Genomic DNA, 18,809 nt, shown 5'->3' on the forward strand with positions numbered 1-18,809 from the left:
TAAAAATATATCTAGGAAGGCAAAAAGTAAAGATTGGCACGTAAACAGATTAGTACACTTTAGAAAAACAATTACAAAATTCGCTCCGCAGCAGCGTCAGCAGGAAGCAGCATCAACAGGAAGCAGCGTCAGCAGGAAGCTGAATGAACCCAGCCTCACTTCACTGGCTCCCAGTTTGTTTTAGAATTGATTTTAAAAAACTTGTATTTGTTTTTAAGGGCCTTGCCCCACCGTATCTATCTGACCTCCTCCACTCATACGCCCCTTCACGCTCACTCAGGTCAGCTGATCAGTCACTTTTAGTCATCCCAAAGACTAAGAGGAAGATGAGAGGTGACCGGGCCTTTTCAGTCGCTGCCCCAAAACTTTGGAACGCTCTCCCTTTGCACATCAGGCAGGCTGACTCACTCTCTGCTTTTAAATGTGCTCTTAAAACACATTTTTTCTCTTTGGCTTTTAACCCAGTCTGAGATGTTGGTGGTTTTTTGTTTTAACTGTGGTTTTCTTTTATATGTATTTTATGCTCTTACTTGTGTACAGCGACATTGATTTTCAAGTGCTCTATAAATAAAATTTGATTTGGTTTGATCTGCACTGCATAACCTTCTCACATTATTAAGGTGCAGACATACAAGAGCAAATCACGACAATAACAAATTCAGACAATGAACTGTCAAGGTTTAAATACACGTACATTAATGAGGGGAAAACGATACAAGTAGTCAGGCTAACAACAGGGCGTGTGACCACAGTGACAGCAACCAACCACAAACAACAAACATGCACAGCGGACCGTACCAAGTGCGCCCACACAGGGAGGGAGTGTGCCGTTACTGTCAGTTACTGCTATACACACACCAGGCTGCCAGAGGTCACTCTCCCAAGAATTCTACACTTTCACCTGCATCTCATCAGTACATACACTACATAAGCTTTCTGAAACCTCTCAGACATTATGAAGTGTTGGCTGTAATTTCTTTTGCTTTCTTATTTAGTGTATTGACCTTTACCTGTTCTTTGTGGTTTTTGGATTTTTTTCTCTGCTGTACTCACCTGGGTGCCTTTATACAAGTAACCCCACCCCTCTAGGTCTAGAACGCTTCATTACATCTAAGAGCATAAAACAGACAATCAAATGAAATGATCCTTCCTACACATGCCTAATGTGTGTACACCAACATTAAACAGTATTTGGGTATTGACACATTATTGGTTTGTTTATACATTTACATTATCAGGTCAAGCACTTGCAGTGTACACGTATCTGGTACAATATACTGCAGGTTCATTGCTACTTAGACACATACAGAAAGCAGATCAGAGTTCTGTTGTTTTCACACTTTGACCACAATAATCGTACTTATAGAAGATACCACTGCTGCTTGGTCACTTCCTTAACTGGCAGCAGCACATTAAATAAACTCAGTCAGGAAACATCACATGAGTAAAGAGGAGCAGTTGTACTGTAGTGTCTTCACACACAGAGACACTAGAGTTTAGTGTTTGAGTCTGTAATAGATTAGACATGTCTTGGAGTGTGTCTCATGATGTTAATAGTATTCTGGAGTTGGAGAGAGGAGAGCGGGTGGAGATGATGGTGGCTATCTATGAGAGTGCAGACGCTGTTAGAGGTCATGATATCAACACAGAGATGGAGGACTTCACAAACAGGAATATATCAACTCAACATACAGGTGCATAAACTTTATTTTACATTTTCAATACGGTTGGATGATGCTATGGGTTCTTTTTCCATCTCAAGTAAGTTTGCATTGGTAATTCAGAACTAGGAAGTAGTTGTAAGTATTTTAATAACTGAGGGACCAGAGAGACCAGGGCAACCAGGGAGCCTGTGGCTGTTTCTGTGGGCCAGGACCCTCTGATGGGTTCTGTGGTTCCAGCATGTTGCCTGGAAATCCACTTTGTGTTTTTGCGTGTTACTGTTCCCGAAAATGGTGTAACTGAGTTAGAAATTGAAGACTGTTCGAATAAACAACAATAGTGTTATATTTAGAGAGAGGGATTGTTTTTTAACTAAAGTATGAATACAGCCTGAGACAGAGAATACAATATTGTTGTCCAAGTGTACATTAGAGCTACAGCCTCAATGTTTCTGTGTCATGATTTCTGCCCCTGTCTCCTCCCTCGGTCTCGTCTGTGTCTGCGTCTGCGCTCGTGTGTGTCTGTTTGTGCGTATGTGTGTATATATGTCAGTGTTATCTGTCCCACATGTCTCCTGTCCCATCAATGCAGACATTTGTAGTCATAAGCAGGAGTGAGATGCGAGAGTGGCTGTAGGTCGTGGGATGAAGAGTCCTGGGACTCCTGCCTAGGGGGATTCCCCAACACTTCCTTCCTACACTGAGTAGTGGGAGAGCTGTGAGGAGTTTGGTTATGACACTGGGGAGTCCTCTGGCTGCTCTGAATCAGAGACGGAGATTATGTTACTGTGATGGTGCAAGGTAGCCCATCACCGAAACATGGACATAAGACTGAACTGATTATACAAAGGAAGTTACTTATCCCAGTAGGGATGGATCCACCTGCAGGGTGATGAGGGTCCCGAGGGTCCCAATGTTTTGGGATAATAACTGGCGACACTATATATGTATGTATGTGTATGTATTTGTGAAATGTGTTGAGTTAAATGTTGAGTTAAAAGGACGTCGTCCCTTGAAGGGGAAGTTGGTTTAGCTAGGGGCGGAGCTATAAGTATAAAAGTCTAGTCAGGTGTATGGAGGGAGATCCCTCCTCACTCATGATGTGAACGCTATGACAAACCACCTGTGCCTGCTAAGAGGACTGCCGTTAGCTGCCAGTAACCGTTTGTATTACTAAAGAGTAATGCTTTGAGTAGATGAGTACAGAGGACAACAGAGGACCGCCATTTGGTGATACCTGGCCTATTGAATTAACTATATTAGCCTAGTGTAGCTATTATGTTATTTGGTTCTTTGGTGCCACCTGTGTTCCCTCACAGAACGGTTTGTCTTCTTAATTCCTTTGGTACTTTTGTTTATTTTGATTCTTGGTGTTGTTGAGCTTAGAGTTCAACAATAAACACATTTATTATTTAGTACTATATTTGGCTGGTTTCCTCACTACTTTATCACACACTCTCCACATATGCTACTGTCCCCACACTCACTCACTCCACATATGCTACTGTCCCCACACACTCTCCACATATGCTACTGTCCCCACACACACTCCACATATGCTACTGTCCCCACACTCACTCCACATATGCTACTGTCCCCACACACACTCCACATATGCTACTGTCCCCACACACACTCCACATATGCTACTGTCCCCTCACTCACTCCACATATGCTACTGTCCCCACACTTACTATTATTATTGTTATTATTATTATTCTGATCCGGCAGCTCTTCGTCATCTTTCACTGCTGTCCTCTATTATTATTATTATTATTTTAATAATTTTTAAAAACTTAAACCTGCAGGAGTCAAGAAGTTTGCCAACTTGATATCACAGTGAGCAGGCCTGGCACCACCAGAGGGCGCATGTGCGCACTGACACACCCACACACACTCCCACCTCAGTCCACAACACACCCTCTCACACCAAACCACTCCCCCGGTCACAATCACTGAATTACTGACACTTGGCCACCAATGATTCACCCATCACTTAAGCCCACTGGTCTTGCAGTCCAGTGCTGCACATTTAAGAGCCTGCTCCTTGCATCATCGCCTGAGTACTGGACTGCCTCTCTGGACTGTGCTGAGTGCCACCCTTGACTTCGCGGTTGCCGTTTGGCCTGAGTATTTCAGTTGTATTCATCATGGACAATAAAGCTTTTAGTTTACAGCTATCTAGCTACATTACAAGAGCTTTACTAATTCAGTCCTGCTCAATGTAATGAGGTACTGAATGATAAATGACAACTGTTGGGACAAAAGCACATGGAACACAAAAACAAGGACAGGACTGACAGGTGGTGGGTGGGTTTATTATGATCAAAATGATACTTCCCATTTATTTTCATCATAAAATAATACTATTATTGTAACACTGACAAAAGAAACCAAATGCTCTCAGATTCACATTTGTGGATTATAGCTTTACACTGTCCGGCCACTTTGTTTAGTACACTGATGTTAATGCATTAACAGTGATCGTACACTAGAACTGTACACTAGACACTTGATTGCACTGCACATTAAGGGCCACCAGGTGGCCTCAGCAGGGTGGTAGTTATTAGCTGTACATCTGCTGACTCAGGCTTTATTCATCCTCAAACAAAATCACACAGCAGAGAAATTTCAGCTCAAGTATTTTCTGGATCTTCACTGAAAGGAGGAGCTGGCCATATTTTTGCTTAACCAAATACACTGAGTACTGTAAAGAGTTTAAGCAACAGCTGTTGACACAGGAAAAAAGTTCCAGTGTGACTTCCTGCTGTTTAGTGGTAGGAATCACACCCATAAAGTTGAAATCACACCCACATAATTATTTTTAGAGCTGGAGAGTGTTGTATACTCACGTACTGACAGTAGAATGGGTTGTAGTGAAAAACTCAGTGATTTTAAATGTGACGTATTCATACTACAAACTGAGAAACCGAAGCACCTAAGAGCAACATTATCTCATATACAAATCACAGAATTAGACTCAGAGAAATGCAAACATTCAAAACCAATATGTTCCTCTTGCCAAATCTTGCCAGAATACTTAGAAGGCCCAAACAAGTAAGATTTTCTGGGGATTATCCACTGGGGATTATCCAAATACTGCATTACTAGTTAATCGGTGATAGGCCTTCACCTAATCATCAGAGTCAATCATCAGCTGGGGATCGGTTAATGGGATTGGTTGATTATCTGAAGTTCGATCTGCACACAGGGAGGGAGTGTGCCGTACTATTACTGTCAGTTACTGCTATACACACACCAGGCTGCCAGAGGTCACCCTCCCCAGAATTCTACACTTTCACCTGCATCTTATCAGTACATACACTACATGAGTTTTCTGAAACCTCCCAGACATTGTGATGTATTGGCTGTAATTTATTTTGCTCTCTTATTTAGTGTATTGACCTTTACCTGTTCTTTGTGGTTTTTTTTTTTCCTCTGCTGTACTCAGCTGGGTGCCTTTATACAGGTAACCATTACATCTAAGAGGATAAAACAATCAAATGAAATTATCCTTCCTACACATGCCTAATGTGTGTACATCAACATTAAACAGTATTTGGGTATTGACACATTATTGGTTTGTTTATACATTTACATTATCAGGTCAAGCACTTGCAGTGTACACGTATCTGGTACAATATACTGTAGATTCATTGCTACTTAGACACATACAGAAAGCAGATCGGAGTTCTGTTGTTTTCACACTTTGACCACAATAATCGTACTTATATAAGACTCCACTGCCGCTTGGTCACTTCCTTAACTGGCAGCAGTACATTAATTAAACTCAGTCAAGAAACATCACATGAGTAAAGAGGAGCAGCTGTACTGTAGTGTCTTCACACAGAGACACTAGAGTTTAGTGTTTGATTGAGTCTGTAATAGATTAGACATGTCTTGGAGTGTGTCTCATGATGTTAATGGTATTCTGGAGTTGGAGAGAGGAGAGAGGGTGGAGATGACGGTGGCTATCTATGAGAGTGCAGATGCTGTTAGAGGTCATGATATCAACACAGAGACGGAGGACTTCACAAACAGGATTATATCAACTCAACATACAGGTGCACAAGTTTTTTTTTATTTTAACAGGGCTGAATGGTACTATGGGTTCTTTTTCTATCTGATACATGTTTGCTAATTCAGAACTAGGAAGTATCTTAATAAGTATCTTAATAACTGAGGAAGTACTGACATTATTTTGGAGCTCTCTCAAGGTAAGACAAGTTTATCTGTATAGCACTTTTCAGACAGGGAACACACGAGTCACGGACCCCCCATGTCTTTTGTTATGTTCTCTGTGTGTTTGAGTGTCTTTTATTTGGAAATTCCTAGTTGTCTCTGTTTTCACACCCCTGCCTTCTTCTCTGCCCCTCGTTATTGCTTTCAGGTGTGTCTTGTTGGGTTCCTTGTTTAGTAGGTGTATTTAAGTCCTGTGTTTGGGCTTTAGTGTTGTGGGTTATTGTATGTTGTGAATTGTGAGTTGTATGTTGTGAATTGTGAGTTGTGACTTGTAAGTTGTGAGTACTGGTTTTTGTTGACTTCTGTGGTTCTTGCTCCTTCTGTGTCTTGTTGTGTTAGCTTTCATGTCACCTTTGGTCTTTGTATGAGTTCTTATCTTTTGTGTTAGTCATTTATATTAAAACTCCTTAAAATCTGCAATTGCGTCCTACCTGCTCAGCCAGATCCGTTACATTGAGTACAAAATGTTTTTTGTTGCTATTGTAAAATAAATCTAGATTTTACAACTACATTTTATTGTTACAATGTATTTTCACTTTTAAATGTCTAAAATATTACACAGTTTAACAAAAAACAGTGTAACCAAGATAGAATTTGTAGACTGTTTGTATACAGTGCTGTATTTAGAGGGATTGTTTTTTGACTACAGTATGTAAACAGCCAGAGGCAGGGTGTGCAATGTTACTGTCCAACTACATAAAAAGCTACAGACTCAATACTTCTGTGTCATGATTCATGCCCCTGACTCCTCCCTTGGTCTCATCTGCGTCTGCGCTCATGTATCTCTTTGTGCATATGTGTGTGTATATGTTAGTGTCATCTATCCCACATGTCTCCTGTCTCATCAACGGAGACATTCGTGGTCATAAGCAGGAGTGAGATGTGAGTGTGTCTGTAGGTCGTGGGATGAAGAGTCCTGGGACTCCTGCCTAGAGGGCAGAGGTGTCAATTCCAGGTTCAGAAAGTAAAAGTCCTCACCAGGATTTAGCTCAGGCTTCCTGGATTGTGTTGATTCCACTAATTTACCTGGATTGCACTAATTAGAAAATCTAGCAAGCTTGAGTAAAATCCTGGTGAGGACTTTTATTTTCTGAACCTGGACATGACACCTCTGCTAGGGGACCTCCTTCCTACACTAAGTAGTGGGAGAGCTATGAGGAGTTTGGTTACGACACTGGGGAGCCCTCTAGCTACTCTGAGTTAGAGACAGAGATGATGCAGCCCAGCAGCTACATCAGGGACCAGAGATACCAGGGAGACCAGAGATACCAGGGAAATCAGGGAGCCTGCATCTGCTTCTGTGGACCAGGCAGTGTTGGGAACGTTACTTAAAAAAAGTAATTAGTTATAGTTACTCACTACTTGTTCAAAAAAGTTAGTAACTGAATTACTCTATAATAAAAGTAACTCGTTACCAGGGAAAGTAACTATTTGCGTTACAGTTAAAAAAAAGGTTATATGCCAATTAATAAAGTTTTTTTTTTAAAGCAGTTTTCACAGTCAACTGAAATGAGTAGATCAGAAAATTGTTTAACTTTTGATATTTATTGCACATCCACAGACCAGTGCAGGATAAAATCCTTTAAAATCCCAAATCTTTGGGGAAAAAAAGCAAAAGTAAACAGTTACACTATATAAAGTGCATTTACATCTATGAAATTAAATTAAATTCTCTCAACCTGAAACAACTGGTTTGTTTACAACAGAAGTAAACTTAACAATAAAACCTCTATTCTTAATTAAATAAATCAAATACCCAGTCTGGTAGACATTCAGGAACTTCAAGTATTTTCTTAAATAATGTTTATATCGCCTTGAAAGTTCTAGTTTTCTTCGGCTTGCACCTGACGCAATTTCGGCCTCTTCTCCATTTGTGTCGTGTCACTCGCGTGCTTCGGCGCGCGTGTAAAAACACTAGCTCTGATTGGCTATCATAATGCTGCCTTAGCTAATCGCTTACTGACTTGTTAAGTTAAACAGGTGTTACACCGAGAACGGTGACCTATCGGGATCTGTTACTCCTCACTAGCCTGGGCAGCGGTCCGCTCGGATTAGTATATCAATATATAATAACGCACCGCTTTTAATGACCAGTAACGTAAACGGCGTTGTAACGACAGGAAAAGTAACTAATTATATTATCCCGTTACTGACAAAATGACGACGTTACCTAACGCCGTTATTTTTAATGGCGTTATTCGCAACACTGGGACCAGGACCATTTGATGGGTGCCTGTGTTCCAGCACAGGCCTGGGAATCCCCTAAGTGTTTTTGCCTGTCACTGTCCCCGTCTTCCATTTACTGTCTCTGTGTCTGTTTTTGTTGTCTTTTGTGTCTTTGCCCCTCCTTCTAGGCAAGGCAAGGCAAGTTTATTTATATAGCACCTTTCATACACAACGGTCATTCAAAGTGCTTTACAAACGAAAAAAAAAGAATACACAGATTAAAACAATAGATTTAAAAGAAATTAATCACATTTAAAAGATGGAAAAAAGTAAAGTAAATAAGATAATAAAAAAGTAAAGTAAATAAGATAACAGATTTAGCTACTCACCCACGCTCTCTTGTACAATAAACACTCACACAGAGTGCGACCTTCACTCTCACTGTTTTTATGTTAACTGTGTGCTCGTCAGCCCACAGTTATGCGCGGCCACCTGGTGCTCGACTCCCAGCCGAGGGTGAAACTCCCAATCACTCAGTTACCCTGCCTGGTAACCACCAATGGTGCCACCTAAGTAAAGTAAATAAGTAAATAAGATAATAAAAAAGTAAAGTAAATAAGATAACAGATTTAGCTACTCACCCACGCTCTCGTACAATAAACACTCACACAGAGTGCGACCTTCACTCTCACTGGTTTTATGCGAACTGTGTGCTCGTCAGCCCACAGTTATGCGCGGCCACCTGGTGCTCGACTCCCAGGCGACGGTGAAACTCCCAATCACTCAGTTACCCTGCCTGGTAACCACCAATGGTGCCACCTAAGTAAAGTAAATGAGTAAATAAGATAATAAAAAAGTAAAGTAAATAAGATAACAGATTTAGCTACTCACCCACGCTCTCTCGTACAATAAACACTCACACAGAGTGCGACCTTCACTCTCACTGGTTTTATGTGAACTGTGTACTCGTCAGCCCACAGTTATGCACGGCCACCTGGTGCTCGACTCCCAGCCGAGGGTGAAACTCCCAATCACTCAGTTACCCTGCCTGGTAACCACCAATGGTGCCACCTGTATACCCCCCCCCCCCCCCCCCCCCTGGAGTTCGACCGCCAAACCTCTCGACTCTTGTCGAGTTAGATCCCTTGATCCTGACAGTTCCTTATTCCCTGGCGTCGCCTGTAGGGCTGCGAATCTTTGGGAATCCCACTATTCGATTCAGAATCGATTCTTGGGGTCACGATTCGATTTTTTCCCAATTCTTTCAGATCCCAACAATTCGATTCAAAAACGATGATTTTCCGATTCAAAACGATTATCAATTCAAAACCAGCTACTTCGGTATGCAGGCATGAAAGCAGAGTACATTTATAAAGATGTAATTGTAAAGGTTTTATCAACATATTGCAGTAATGTAAACACACAAAGGTAAATCCAAGACAACATGTCTGTTTGAGGCTGACACACAGAATACTACATTAAACTAATAAAACTGTAGTAAAGTAAATAAAATTGGTAGGCTTAGGCTAGCTGCCAGAACTGGCCACTACTCAAAAATTTTATTGTACAAAAATACTGCTCTTTCTGTAAAAACAACAAATTGCTTCGTACAAGAATTAGGCTAGCTGCCTATTTCTGAGAACATGCCACTTCCAGAAACAAAATTACACGTTTTTCCTTAACAAATCACAAAAAAAAAAAATATATGAAAGTGCTTCCAAAAATAAAAGTGCTGTTACATTAATAAAATGGGTAGGCTTACGTTAGCTGCCAGAACTTCCACTTCACAGATGAAAAAAAAAAAAATGTATATACCGTATTTTCTAAAAGCCGCATATATCTACTAAACTGAACACATTTAACTGAACTGGGGTGGGTTTCCCGAAACGTTCGTAGCGCTAAGTACTTCGTAACCTCATATGAAACGTACGAGCTTAAGAAGTACTTAGCGCTAAGAACGTTTCGGGAAACTCACCCCTGATCAGTTTCAGAACGGTGCCTGTAGCATTTCATGTGCGACAGTTTTGGCTTGTGTGTTGCGGCGAATTCCAACTTCCCTCGTTTATCCGCATAAAGACGCTACAGATTATATTGTTGATTTAGGTTTCTATGCATAAATAAGAGCTAGACTTTAATTATCCATCACAGCAAACTGCATTATCTATGTCCAAAGACACAGTGGCTCAAGGGTGTTAATTATTTTAAATAAAATACACACCGGCTATAACGAAGTTCACCTCTGACCACGACTTCGCAGTATTATAGCAGTATGTCTAAATATCTAGTTAGGACAAAACTAGAGTGCTCAATGAACTAAGTTATTTTTATTTTTTATTTTACCTTTATTTTACCAGTAGTTATAATCATTGTAATTCCCGAATATCATCTGTAGCGTATTTATGCGTGTGCAAACGATCAAGCCCATTCTAACCCGGGCCGGGTTGACGGTAAAATCTAAAGTGTTGCTTTCAAAGACCGCGGAGCCGTTTGAACTTCATACTTCAACGGCGCAAGAACAAATACCGTACACTACTACACAACCCACTGTAGCTTTACTAGCATGCCTGTACATAGTCAAAGCTGTTTCCTTGTTTTGCCTAGCACTACGGTGGCTGAGAAGGCACACACGCACCAGGAAAAAAAATCGGAAAAAAAAAGAGAATCGATTCTGAATCGTTCAATGTTAGAAACGCGATTCAAGCTCGAATCGATTTTTTCCTGCACCCCTAGAGTCGCCTGTGTATACACGTACCAGGAGAGAAGTCACAACCTCTGCAATAAGTTTCTGCTGAGGAGAGAGACAAAATTTAACTAAAAGCAGATCTAAAGAGGAAGCAAATATAAGAAGATAAAAATAAAATATTAAAATTAAATATCAAAAGGAAACAAACACAATAAAATAATGAAATAAAGTGACAAATTATAAAAAAGACAAAAAGAAAATGTTAAAAGAAATTAGAGATAAAAATATTTAAATCTAAAATAGGAAGCACGATTAAAACAGTAGATTTAAAGGAAGTTAAATTAATGAAGATAAAAGTTCCGTTACAGAGTACTAACTCTAACCGTGCCTGTGTTTGTGCTGAGTGTGTCTCCCCGTGTCCTCCCAGGGAGGACGTCTTAGTCTGGTTTGTTGGTGGGTCCTCCCTGGAGGGTTAGCTCCTAACATGTCTCTCTGTGAAAAAGGCAAACTAGGCTACATATACGTGTTAAATAATTGAATGGATATTTCACTAACTTTTGAAAGTGATTAGATAAAATGGAGCACAAATTTGACAACACAAAGTGACAGAGACTTTGACATATTAGCACCATCATTTATCAGTGCAGAACAGTAGAGAGCTACAACAGTGAAATTACCTACACACCTCACATTTGTGCACATTTATTTGAAAAAGAATGTATATTTTTGTAACATTACAAGGTTAGGCATGTATAAAAACATATCCTATTGTGAATAGACTATATGAACCTGAAGCTCATATGTGTTTCTCTGTGTGTATTACCCACCAGGAGGAGACACTGCATGGAGCAGATGTTCCAGACTGACTGCAGTGTGTCTGGGGCTGCTGTGTGTTCTCCTGCTGACTGTCATCATAGTGATGTGGGTGAGGTTCACTGCAGAGAGAGACCACCTACAGACCAGTAACTACAATCTGACTCAAGAGAGAGACCAGTTACAGATCACAATCAAACATCTAACCAGTAAGAGGGACCAATTAACGGCTGAGAGGGATTGTTTACAGAAACATTATCCTAATATGGGTAAGAACATAATGTCTGAAATATCCCGCCATTACCCTATATGCCTTAATTTTCCTAATGTACACTGTGATGAAACCTGAGATGTGCTGCCACAAATGTCTTCTATAATGATCCTCTGTGTGTGTGTGTGTGTGTGTGTGTGTGTGTGTGTGTTAAACTAGAATGTAAGATATTTGGCTGCAGTATGTATTACATCTCTACTGAGAAGAAGACCTGGAGTGAGAGCAGACAGGACTGCAGAGAGAGAGGAGCAGACCTGGTGATCATCAACAGCAGACAGGAACAGGTGAGAGAGGGAGAGTCCATGTGAGGGAGAACAGTTATACTTCTACTGCCTTTTCTTACTTAGGAAACATATTTGCAGGATTTTTTGTTTACAACACTGGGCAACAGTCGTGCTTGGATCGGTCTGACTGATATAGATACAGAGGGCATCTGGAAATGGGTGGATGACTCCAGTATTAAAACCACTGGGTAAGAGAATCAGTGTAAAATAAGACACACTGATTAAACTCTTACATCAACTCTTACTGGGTTGAAGTGTATCAGGAACCTTCATCAGAGTTTGAATGTGATTCTCTGAATTTCAGGTTCTGGGCTGAAGGGGAGCCAAACAATCAAACTGATGAGAACTGTGGTGAGATTGTGATGTTCACATATACGAAGGGCTGGAATGACTGGCTGTGCTATATCCAAAACAAGTGGATCTGTGAGAAAAAGTGCTGCTTACTTGATGGTCAAACATAAATACAGAAATCACACAGAAATCTTGCAAATCACATCATGTGTTGAATTTGACTGACTCCTGCTGTCAGAGACAATTTTTTTACAGCTCTTAATGCTAGTCCTTACTTCTCCCTGTTTTTTCCCCGTACTTTGTGTACAGAGGTATTTTCTTTCAGTGCTTATACTGCAGACATTTTGGAGGAGGTTTCAGTTCATTGTTTTTGTGTGGTCAGGCTCGCTACCAACACTCACTCGACACCCGACGCATTACAGTCCATTGCTTAGGAGTTTTCTGTGTCATTAATAACTGTGAAGATAGTAAGTTTAAATTATAAGTTACATCTTGAGATGTGTATGTATTATATATTAGTGTACAATGGTGGTTTTATCCTGTTTTTTATATGGGTCTGCTTAAAATATTTTCTTATAGCCTCAAAGTGATTATGCATATTGTAACACGAGGGATGAAGTGTGATGCTGAGACGAATGTAGATCACTTTCACTTTCATTTTGAAATAGACACGTAATGTACACACACGGGACTATGTGTGAAACAACTGACAAAGACGCAGACTAACAAACACTTAAATACACGAACATAAACAAAACACATCTGCAACACATAACGTTAATGAGACAAGAGATGCGAACACACGGCAACGTGTGGGGCTAAGAAATTCTGGGTGTTGGAGTCCTCTGTGTCTCGTTGTGTGACACTGTAGAGATACTGTAGGATTGTCAGTGGATCTCAGTTTGGAGACAAGCCATTTTGGTTTATCAAATCATGCTGTCATTTAATGAAACTAGTGATAACTGTAAAATACAATATAGTGGAAAAAAATCAAATAAAAAAATCTAAAATCTAAAGTTTATGTTTCTGAATAACATGTGATTTTTAATATTATGAGTACAGAGGACAGCAGTATAGAGAGATGTACTGGGCTCTACCCAGAGTCTTTCAGTCATGTCCATCTGTGGCATTGGGTCACATTTAGACTGGGTTAGCCTGAATTAGCCTACTGAATTAACTATATTAGCCTAGTGTAGCTATTATGTTCTTTTCTTTAGTTCCCTCCCAGAATTGTTTGTCTTCTTAATTCCTTTGGTACTTTTGTTTGATTCTTGGTGTTTGCTGTTGTTGAGCTTAGAGTTCAACAATAAACACATTTATTATTTAGTACTGTATTTGGCTGATTTGCTCACTACTTTATCACACACTCTCCACATATGCTACTGTCCCCACACACACTCCACATATGCTACTGTCCCCACACACACTCCACATATGCTACTGTCCCCACACACACTCCACATATGCTACTGTCCCCACACACACTCCACATATGCTACTGTCCCCACACACACTCCACATATGCTACTGTCCCCACACACTCTCCACATATGCTACTGTCCCCACACACACTCCACATATGCTACTGTCCCCACACTCACTCCACATATGCTACTGTCCCCACACTCACTCCACATATGCTACTGTCCCCACACACACTCCACATATGCTACTGTCCCCACACTCACTCCACATATGCTACTGTCCCCACACTCACACCTACATTGTAGCCCTTGTGGGGCCATAACACTGGTAACATCCTCTGTGGGACTCTGTAGCACTTCTGGTGAGCAGGTGAATTGAGATGGTTCATGTTGGACCATGGTGGTATGTCCAGGCTTCTCTGTGAAGAATGCTCAGTCCAGAAGGTTCCCTTCATGTTCTTGTTGCTCCAGTGACAAGTGAAACAAAACCACAGGCTGTTCTGTCAGATGCTATTAATAATAATAATAATAATAATAATAATAATAATAATAATAATAATAATTATTATTATTATTATTATTATTATTATTATTATTATTATTATTAATCAAAAAATATATTCATTATTATTATTCTGATCTGGCAGCTCTTTGTCATCTTTCACCACTGTCCTATTTATTTTATTTTTTTTACTTAAACCTGTTAAGTCTGCAGAAGTCAAGAAGTTTGCCAACTTGAACCTTTTTCAAATAAAGTTAAATGCAGAAATAAATGGCACATAAATTCATTACTTTTGAAATTGAAAAAAGTGTAAACGTGCCATTTCTTTGCATAATGTAATCATTTTATGTATGATCAGTCTTTCACAGAACATCTCAGATAATAGAATAGAGCATCAATTAATTAATCTCAATTAAAGGCATTTTTGTTGTTTCTGTTTAGAGAAAGCTTCCAAATGCAAAGATATGACACATAATAATGTTAATTTTGTTTATGTCACGGTGGGTCGGCCTGGACGCCACCAGAGGGCGCGCACACGCACCTCTTCTCTCACACACACGCACCTCTTCTCTCACACACACGCACCTCTTCTCTCACACACACGCCCACAACCACACAGAGCATATCCTCTCATACCCGGTCACTCCTCCCGTCTCAGTCACCTGAATACTGACACCTGCACCTAATCAGTTCTGGGGTGTATTTATTCCCACAGGTGGCGTTGTCCAGTGCTGCGCATTCAGCCTGCACCCTCGCCTCTCGTCGTGGGACACCTACTACTGCCTGCTGTCTATTACCCGTTGGCTTCTCTTTGCCTTTAACTTATTTCGTTTTATATATTGAGTCATTATCTGCCTTGTGGCCTGAGTATTTCTTTTGGTTTGTTATCATGGATAATAAAACCGGTCATTCTCAGCCCGTCCCTCCGGCTGCTTCTGTCCCAACGTCCCAGACGTCACAGTTTATTTATGTTACTTAATTTCATGATTAGAATTGGGGTTACACCGATGTGGCTACATTAGTAAACTTAACCAAACCACTTCTTTAATTATCTGGCTCATCACACCACTTAGTTTAATGACATTTTCAATCAGCATCTTTACAACAAAGAGAACTGTATAAGTACTATATAAATGTGTAGAACTGATACCAATATTAAATATGCTTATTTACCTTGCATAATAAAAACATGCCAATTTTTAAGCACATCCTGATACTGCAGCGTGAGACGAGGCCCTAAATAAATTGAGGAGGGTGCTCACCTGTTCATTAATACCATGCTAAGACATCACGTCATTTGACTAGATCTTTTTTCCCATTTCATTTGACTTCTAGGGTTACAGACTCCAAATGAACAAATAAGGTTACCAACTGTAATCAACTGGCCACAAGACACTATCTCTAAACTCTGTGTGTTTTGCTCATGTGAGCTTAAGCCTGTTCATTGACAATCTACATTTGTGATTGGTTTAAGAAATGTTTATGTAAGTAAGTACTTCCCCTGATGAGTCGGGACCACATCTCACTCTGTGATATGAGGACGTGACTATTTGGCACAGTGTGCATTAGATTTATTATGCACAGTACAGTCAATATACTTTGATTTACTGATTTGCTTATTGACAAAGTTTAGGATCACTCACAATTAGTATACTGAGATTTCTGCAGGTGTTCATTCTCCTTCTTCAACTGGTTTGTCTCTTTGGTTAGTTCTAAGTAAGTGATCTCTAACTCGTATCTCTCTGAAGACAGGATATTGTATCTGGTCTGTAAATAGTCTCTCTCTGTAATCAGGTTAATGTAACTGGTCTGTAACTGGTCTCTCTCTTTTGTCAGGTTATAGTTACTGGTCTGTAACTGGTCTCTCTCTATAGTCAGGTTATAGTTTCTGGTCTGTAACTGGTCTCTCTCTGAAGTGAACTTGACCCACATCACCATGATGACAGTCAGCAGGAGAACACACAGCAGCCCCAGACACACTGCAGTCAGTCTGGAACATCTGCTCACTGCACGTTTCGATCCTGAGCCTAGAACACAAGTTGTATTTTTAAGAATTTTAAAAATATATCAATATATCACACTGTTCACATGCTAAACTTCAAGAATTAATTAAGGCCACATTAGGGTATTGAGACATATATATGTATGTAGTGATAGAGAGAGAGAGAGGGAGAGAGAGAGAGAGAGAGAGAGTGTGTGTATATGAGTGTACTGACCTGAATTGTCACCTTCCTTGTTTCTGGTTCTGAGAATCTCCAGCTCATTGTTCTTGTCTTTTGGATCAGACATGTTGTATCCAGTAGGATCTGTATTTGCAGAGATTTTCCCACTCATCTCCTTCAATCTGTCTCAGTGAAGAGTGAGTAAGTTCAGACAGATTAATCAGTTTTACTCAAACAATTTTTGATGGTCAAATTCACTGTAATGATCACAAAATCCACCTGAGAGAGGCTTTATTATTAAGACAAATGATGATGAATATGATTCACAAAAGCTGTGTGGGTCAGGCAAAGTTTCCAGAGCAAAGTTCCAGTTTCCAGAACAAAAACTGGTGCCATAATGTGGTCAGGTGTAGGTGCAAAGCTGTTTACCACATCTTGTGATGCACATAGGAAGTAAAATATCTGTCAATCCCATAATTAGAACAGCACGCCATCCTGTTTATTGTTGTGTATGTCTTGATGCATTATTATTATTATCAGTATTATAAATGCAGCACAGCCAGGAAAACTGACCAGCTAATCTGTGGAAATATCAGAAATGTTAAACTACTTTGTGCATATTTAATGACCAATTATATATACATGAATATGCATGATCGTTTTTAGATTCACTTTCAGTTTCGCTATGATACATTTGACGAGACGCCTTTAATTTGTTGTCAGAGGGAGAACGTACTGAGGACTGCTGCTCTCCATCCATTATCATGGAATGGAAATGCATATTAGGTGACAATGTTTTAATTATAATTTTGATACAACCTTTGCATGATCACATAAAATATGAGCATACAAATCGGGAAAATATATTTTGATTTAAATAAATAAAGCATCTAAATGTATGTGTAAATGAAATATGAATAGATGTCTACCAAATTGCAAATGGAATTACTGCATTTGAATTTGAATTTTGAGCTCAAAGATGCTTGCATGAGCAGAACATGTACATGCAAATTTAGGATTACATTTCCATTTTGAGTATTGTATTTTAATTTTAATTTTGAGACCGATTTACTGTCATCTGCTCCACTGTCTCTGTGGTCACTCTGTGGTAATTACTGTTATTTCACTCACAAACACAGAAGTCAATGAAAATTTCATAATGTACATTACAAATCAAAACTTCATTTTACAGTCTCAATTAGTGCTTCCTCTTTACTTCTCCACACAAGCAAATATCCCACTGCTTTATGTGGCACAGAATAATGTCTTAAGCATAATTAAAAAAAAAAACCATACACATTCCCCCAATCTCTTACTACATATACAGATACAATCCCCTATAAACCTGGATACTGTCTCTATAGGCCAAACAATAGAAAACCTTTTGGACTGGAAAATGACAGACACACAATAGTTGTCATACTGCCAGCTACACCAACATTTGTGCCCTCGACTTGTAAGTAAATGGTAATCCTGAGTGGAAACTTTCCTTTTTCTCTTTCCTACCTTTGCTGTGAGGAATAGTCTTCTCTTGGGACTTGGGTTAAGAGTTCTGGGGTTAAGGTTTCACTTGGTGTATTGTTCTTCAATAGTTGAAATCTCCTCCTTGCAGGAAGTGTGGTCTTCCTGTTTTTCTTTTGCCTCTGGAGAGAAATGACTCACTTTTCCTTTAATCACGCATAGCTCTTGTGTGGTGTAATGGTTATGAAGTGATAGTGTCTGTTCCCAGTGATTCTTGTGATGCAGCCCCCTGTTGACTTGGGCCTTTTGACACTGTATGGGAAGCTAACAGTTTCTAACCTGGGTTTTAAGATGGACAGTAATTTTAAATTGGATCACTGTAAAGATTCATAAGGGACATGGAGGAGTGATAGATCGAAAGAGGATGTAGAAAGCAACACAATGACAAGGTGACTTACTGAAGATGGGTTACACAGGATATGTGGATACGATTGGCAGGTGGGTGGAGTAGCTGAGGTAGCTGGTGAAGATGAAGATTCTTCTACACGAGCAATTTCAAACAGCAATCCATGCCTTCATCACGTCTAGGGTGGATTACTGTAATGCACTTAATTTTGGAGTTAGCCAGTCCACACTCAAACGGCTCCAGTTAGTGCAGAATGCTGCTGCCCGACTTTTAACTGGTTAACACAAGAGAAAGCACATATCTCCTATTCTAGCCTCCATCCACTGGCTGGCTGTGTATTGTAGAGTTCATTTGAAGAGTCTTTGGTTTGTTTTTAAAGCCTTTACATGGCTTTAAAAACACGTAAACATGTCCTCCCTCTCCCTCTTTGAGCTCCTCCCTCT

At 39.9% G+C, this 18,809-nt stretch overlaps 2 protein-coding genes across 3 annotated transcripts; one reads left to right on the top strand and one right to left on the bottom strand.

Annotated features, from left to right (window-relative positions):
* Positions 1 to 1,281: 1,281 nt before the first annotated feature.
* Positions 1,282 to 14,327, top strand: LOC143524230 (uncharacterized). 2 transcript variants are annotated; one of them, XM_077018263.1, is made up of 5 exons: positions 1,282 to 1,694; positions 11,583 to 11,834; positions 11,996 to 12,120; positions 12,199 to 12,308; positions 12,425 to 14,327. In XM_077018263.1, the coding sequence occupies exons 1-5, from the start codon at positions 1,526 to 1,528 to the stop codon at positions 12,579 to 12,581; spliced, it is 813 nt and encodes a 270-aa protein (XP_076874378.1). In that variant the 5' UTR covers positions 1,282 to 1,525; the 3' UTR covers positions 12,582 to 14,327. The 2 variants fall into 2 exon arrangements, with proteins under 2 accessions (XP_076874378.1, XP_076874379.1); XM_077018264.1 differs by lacking the exon at positions 1,282 to 1,694 and adding an exon at positions 5,480 to 5,725.
* A 394-nt stretch (positions 14,328 to 14,721) lies between these two features.
* LOC143524399 (uncharacterized) lies at positions 14,722 to 18,136 on the bottom strand. The gene is made up of 3 exons (XM_077018276.1): positions 18,006 to 18,136; positions 16,554 to 16,681; positions 14,722 to 16,364 (listed from the first exon to the last, which is right to left on the bottom strand). The coding sequence occupies exons 2-3, from the start codon at positions 16,669 to 16,671 to the stop codon at positions 15,973 to 15,975; spliced, it is 510 nt and encodes a 169-aa protein (XP_076874391.1). The 5' UTR covers positions 16,672 to 16,681; positions 18,006 to 18,136; the 3' UTR covers positions 14,722 to 15,972.
* Between the last annotated feature and the right edge of the window lie 673 nt (positions 18,137 to 18,809).

Source organism: Brachyhypopomus gauderio, chromosome 1, assembly GCF_052324685.1.
Source record: "Brachyhypopomus gauderio isolate BG-103 chromosome 1, BGAUD_0.2, whole genome shotgun sequence".
Taxonomy (NCBI): Eukaryota; Metazoa; Chordata; class Actinopteri; order Gymnotiformes; family Hypopomidae; genus Brachyhypopomus; species Brachyhypopomus gauderio.

Bases quoted from the DNA above. Each gene is read 5' to 3' on its own strand.
- LOC143524230 (XM_077018263.1), top strand. From the start codon at position 1,526: ATGTCTTGGAGTGTGTCTCATGATGTTAATAGTATTCTGGAGTTGGAG. The intron at 12,121-12,198 runs GTGAGAGAGGGA...ACATATTTGCAG, and splicing joins TCAACAGCAGACAGGAACAG to GATTTTTTGTTTACAACACT. The intron at 12,309-12,424 runs GTAAGAGAATCA...TCTGAATTTCAG, and splicing joins TCCAGTATTAAAACCACTGG to GTTCTGGGCTGAAGGGGAGC.
- LOC143524399 (XM_077018276.1), bottom strand. From the start codon at position 16,671: ATGAGTGGGAAAATCTCTGCAAATACAGATCCTACTGGATACAACATG. The intron at 16,365-16,553 runs GTCAGTACACTC...CTTGTGTTCTAG, and splicing joins CAAGGAAGGTGACAATTCAG to GCTCAGGATCGAAACGTGCA.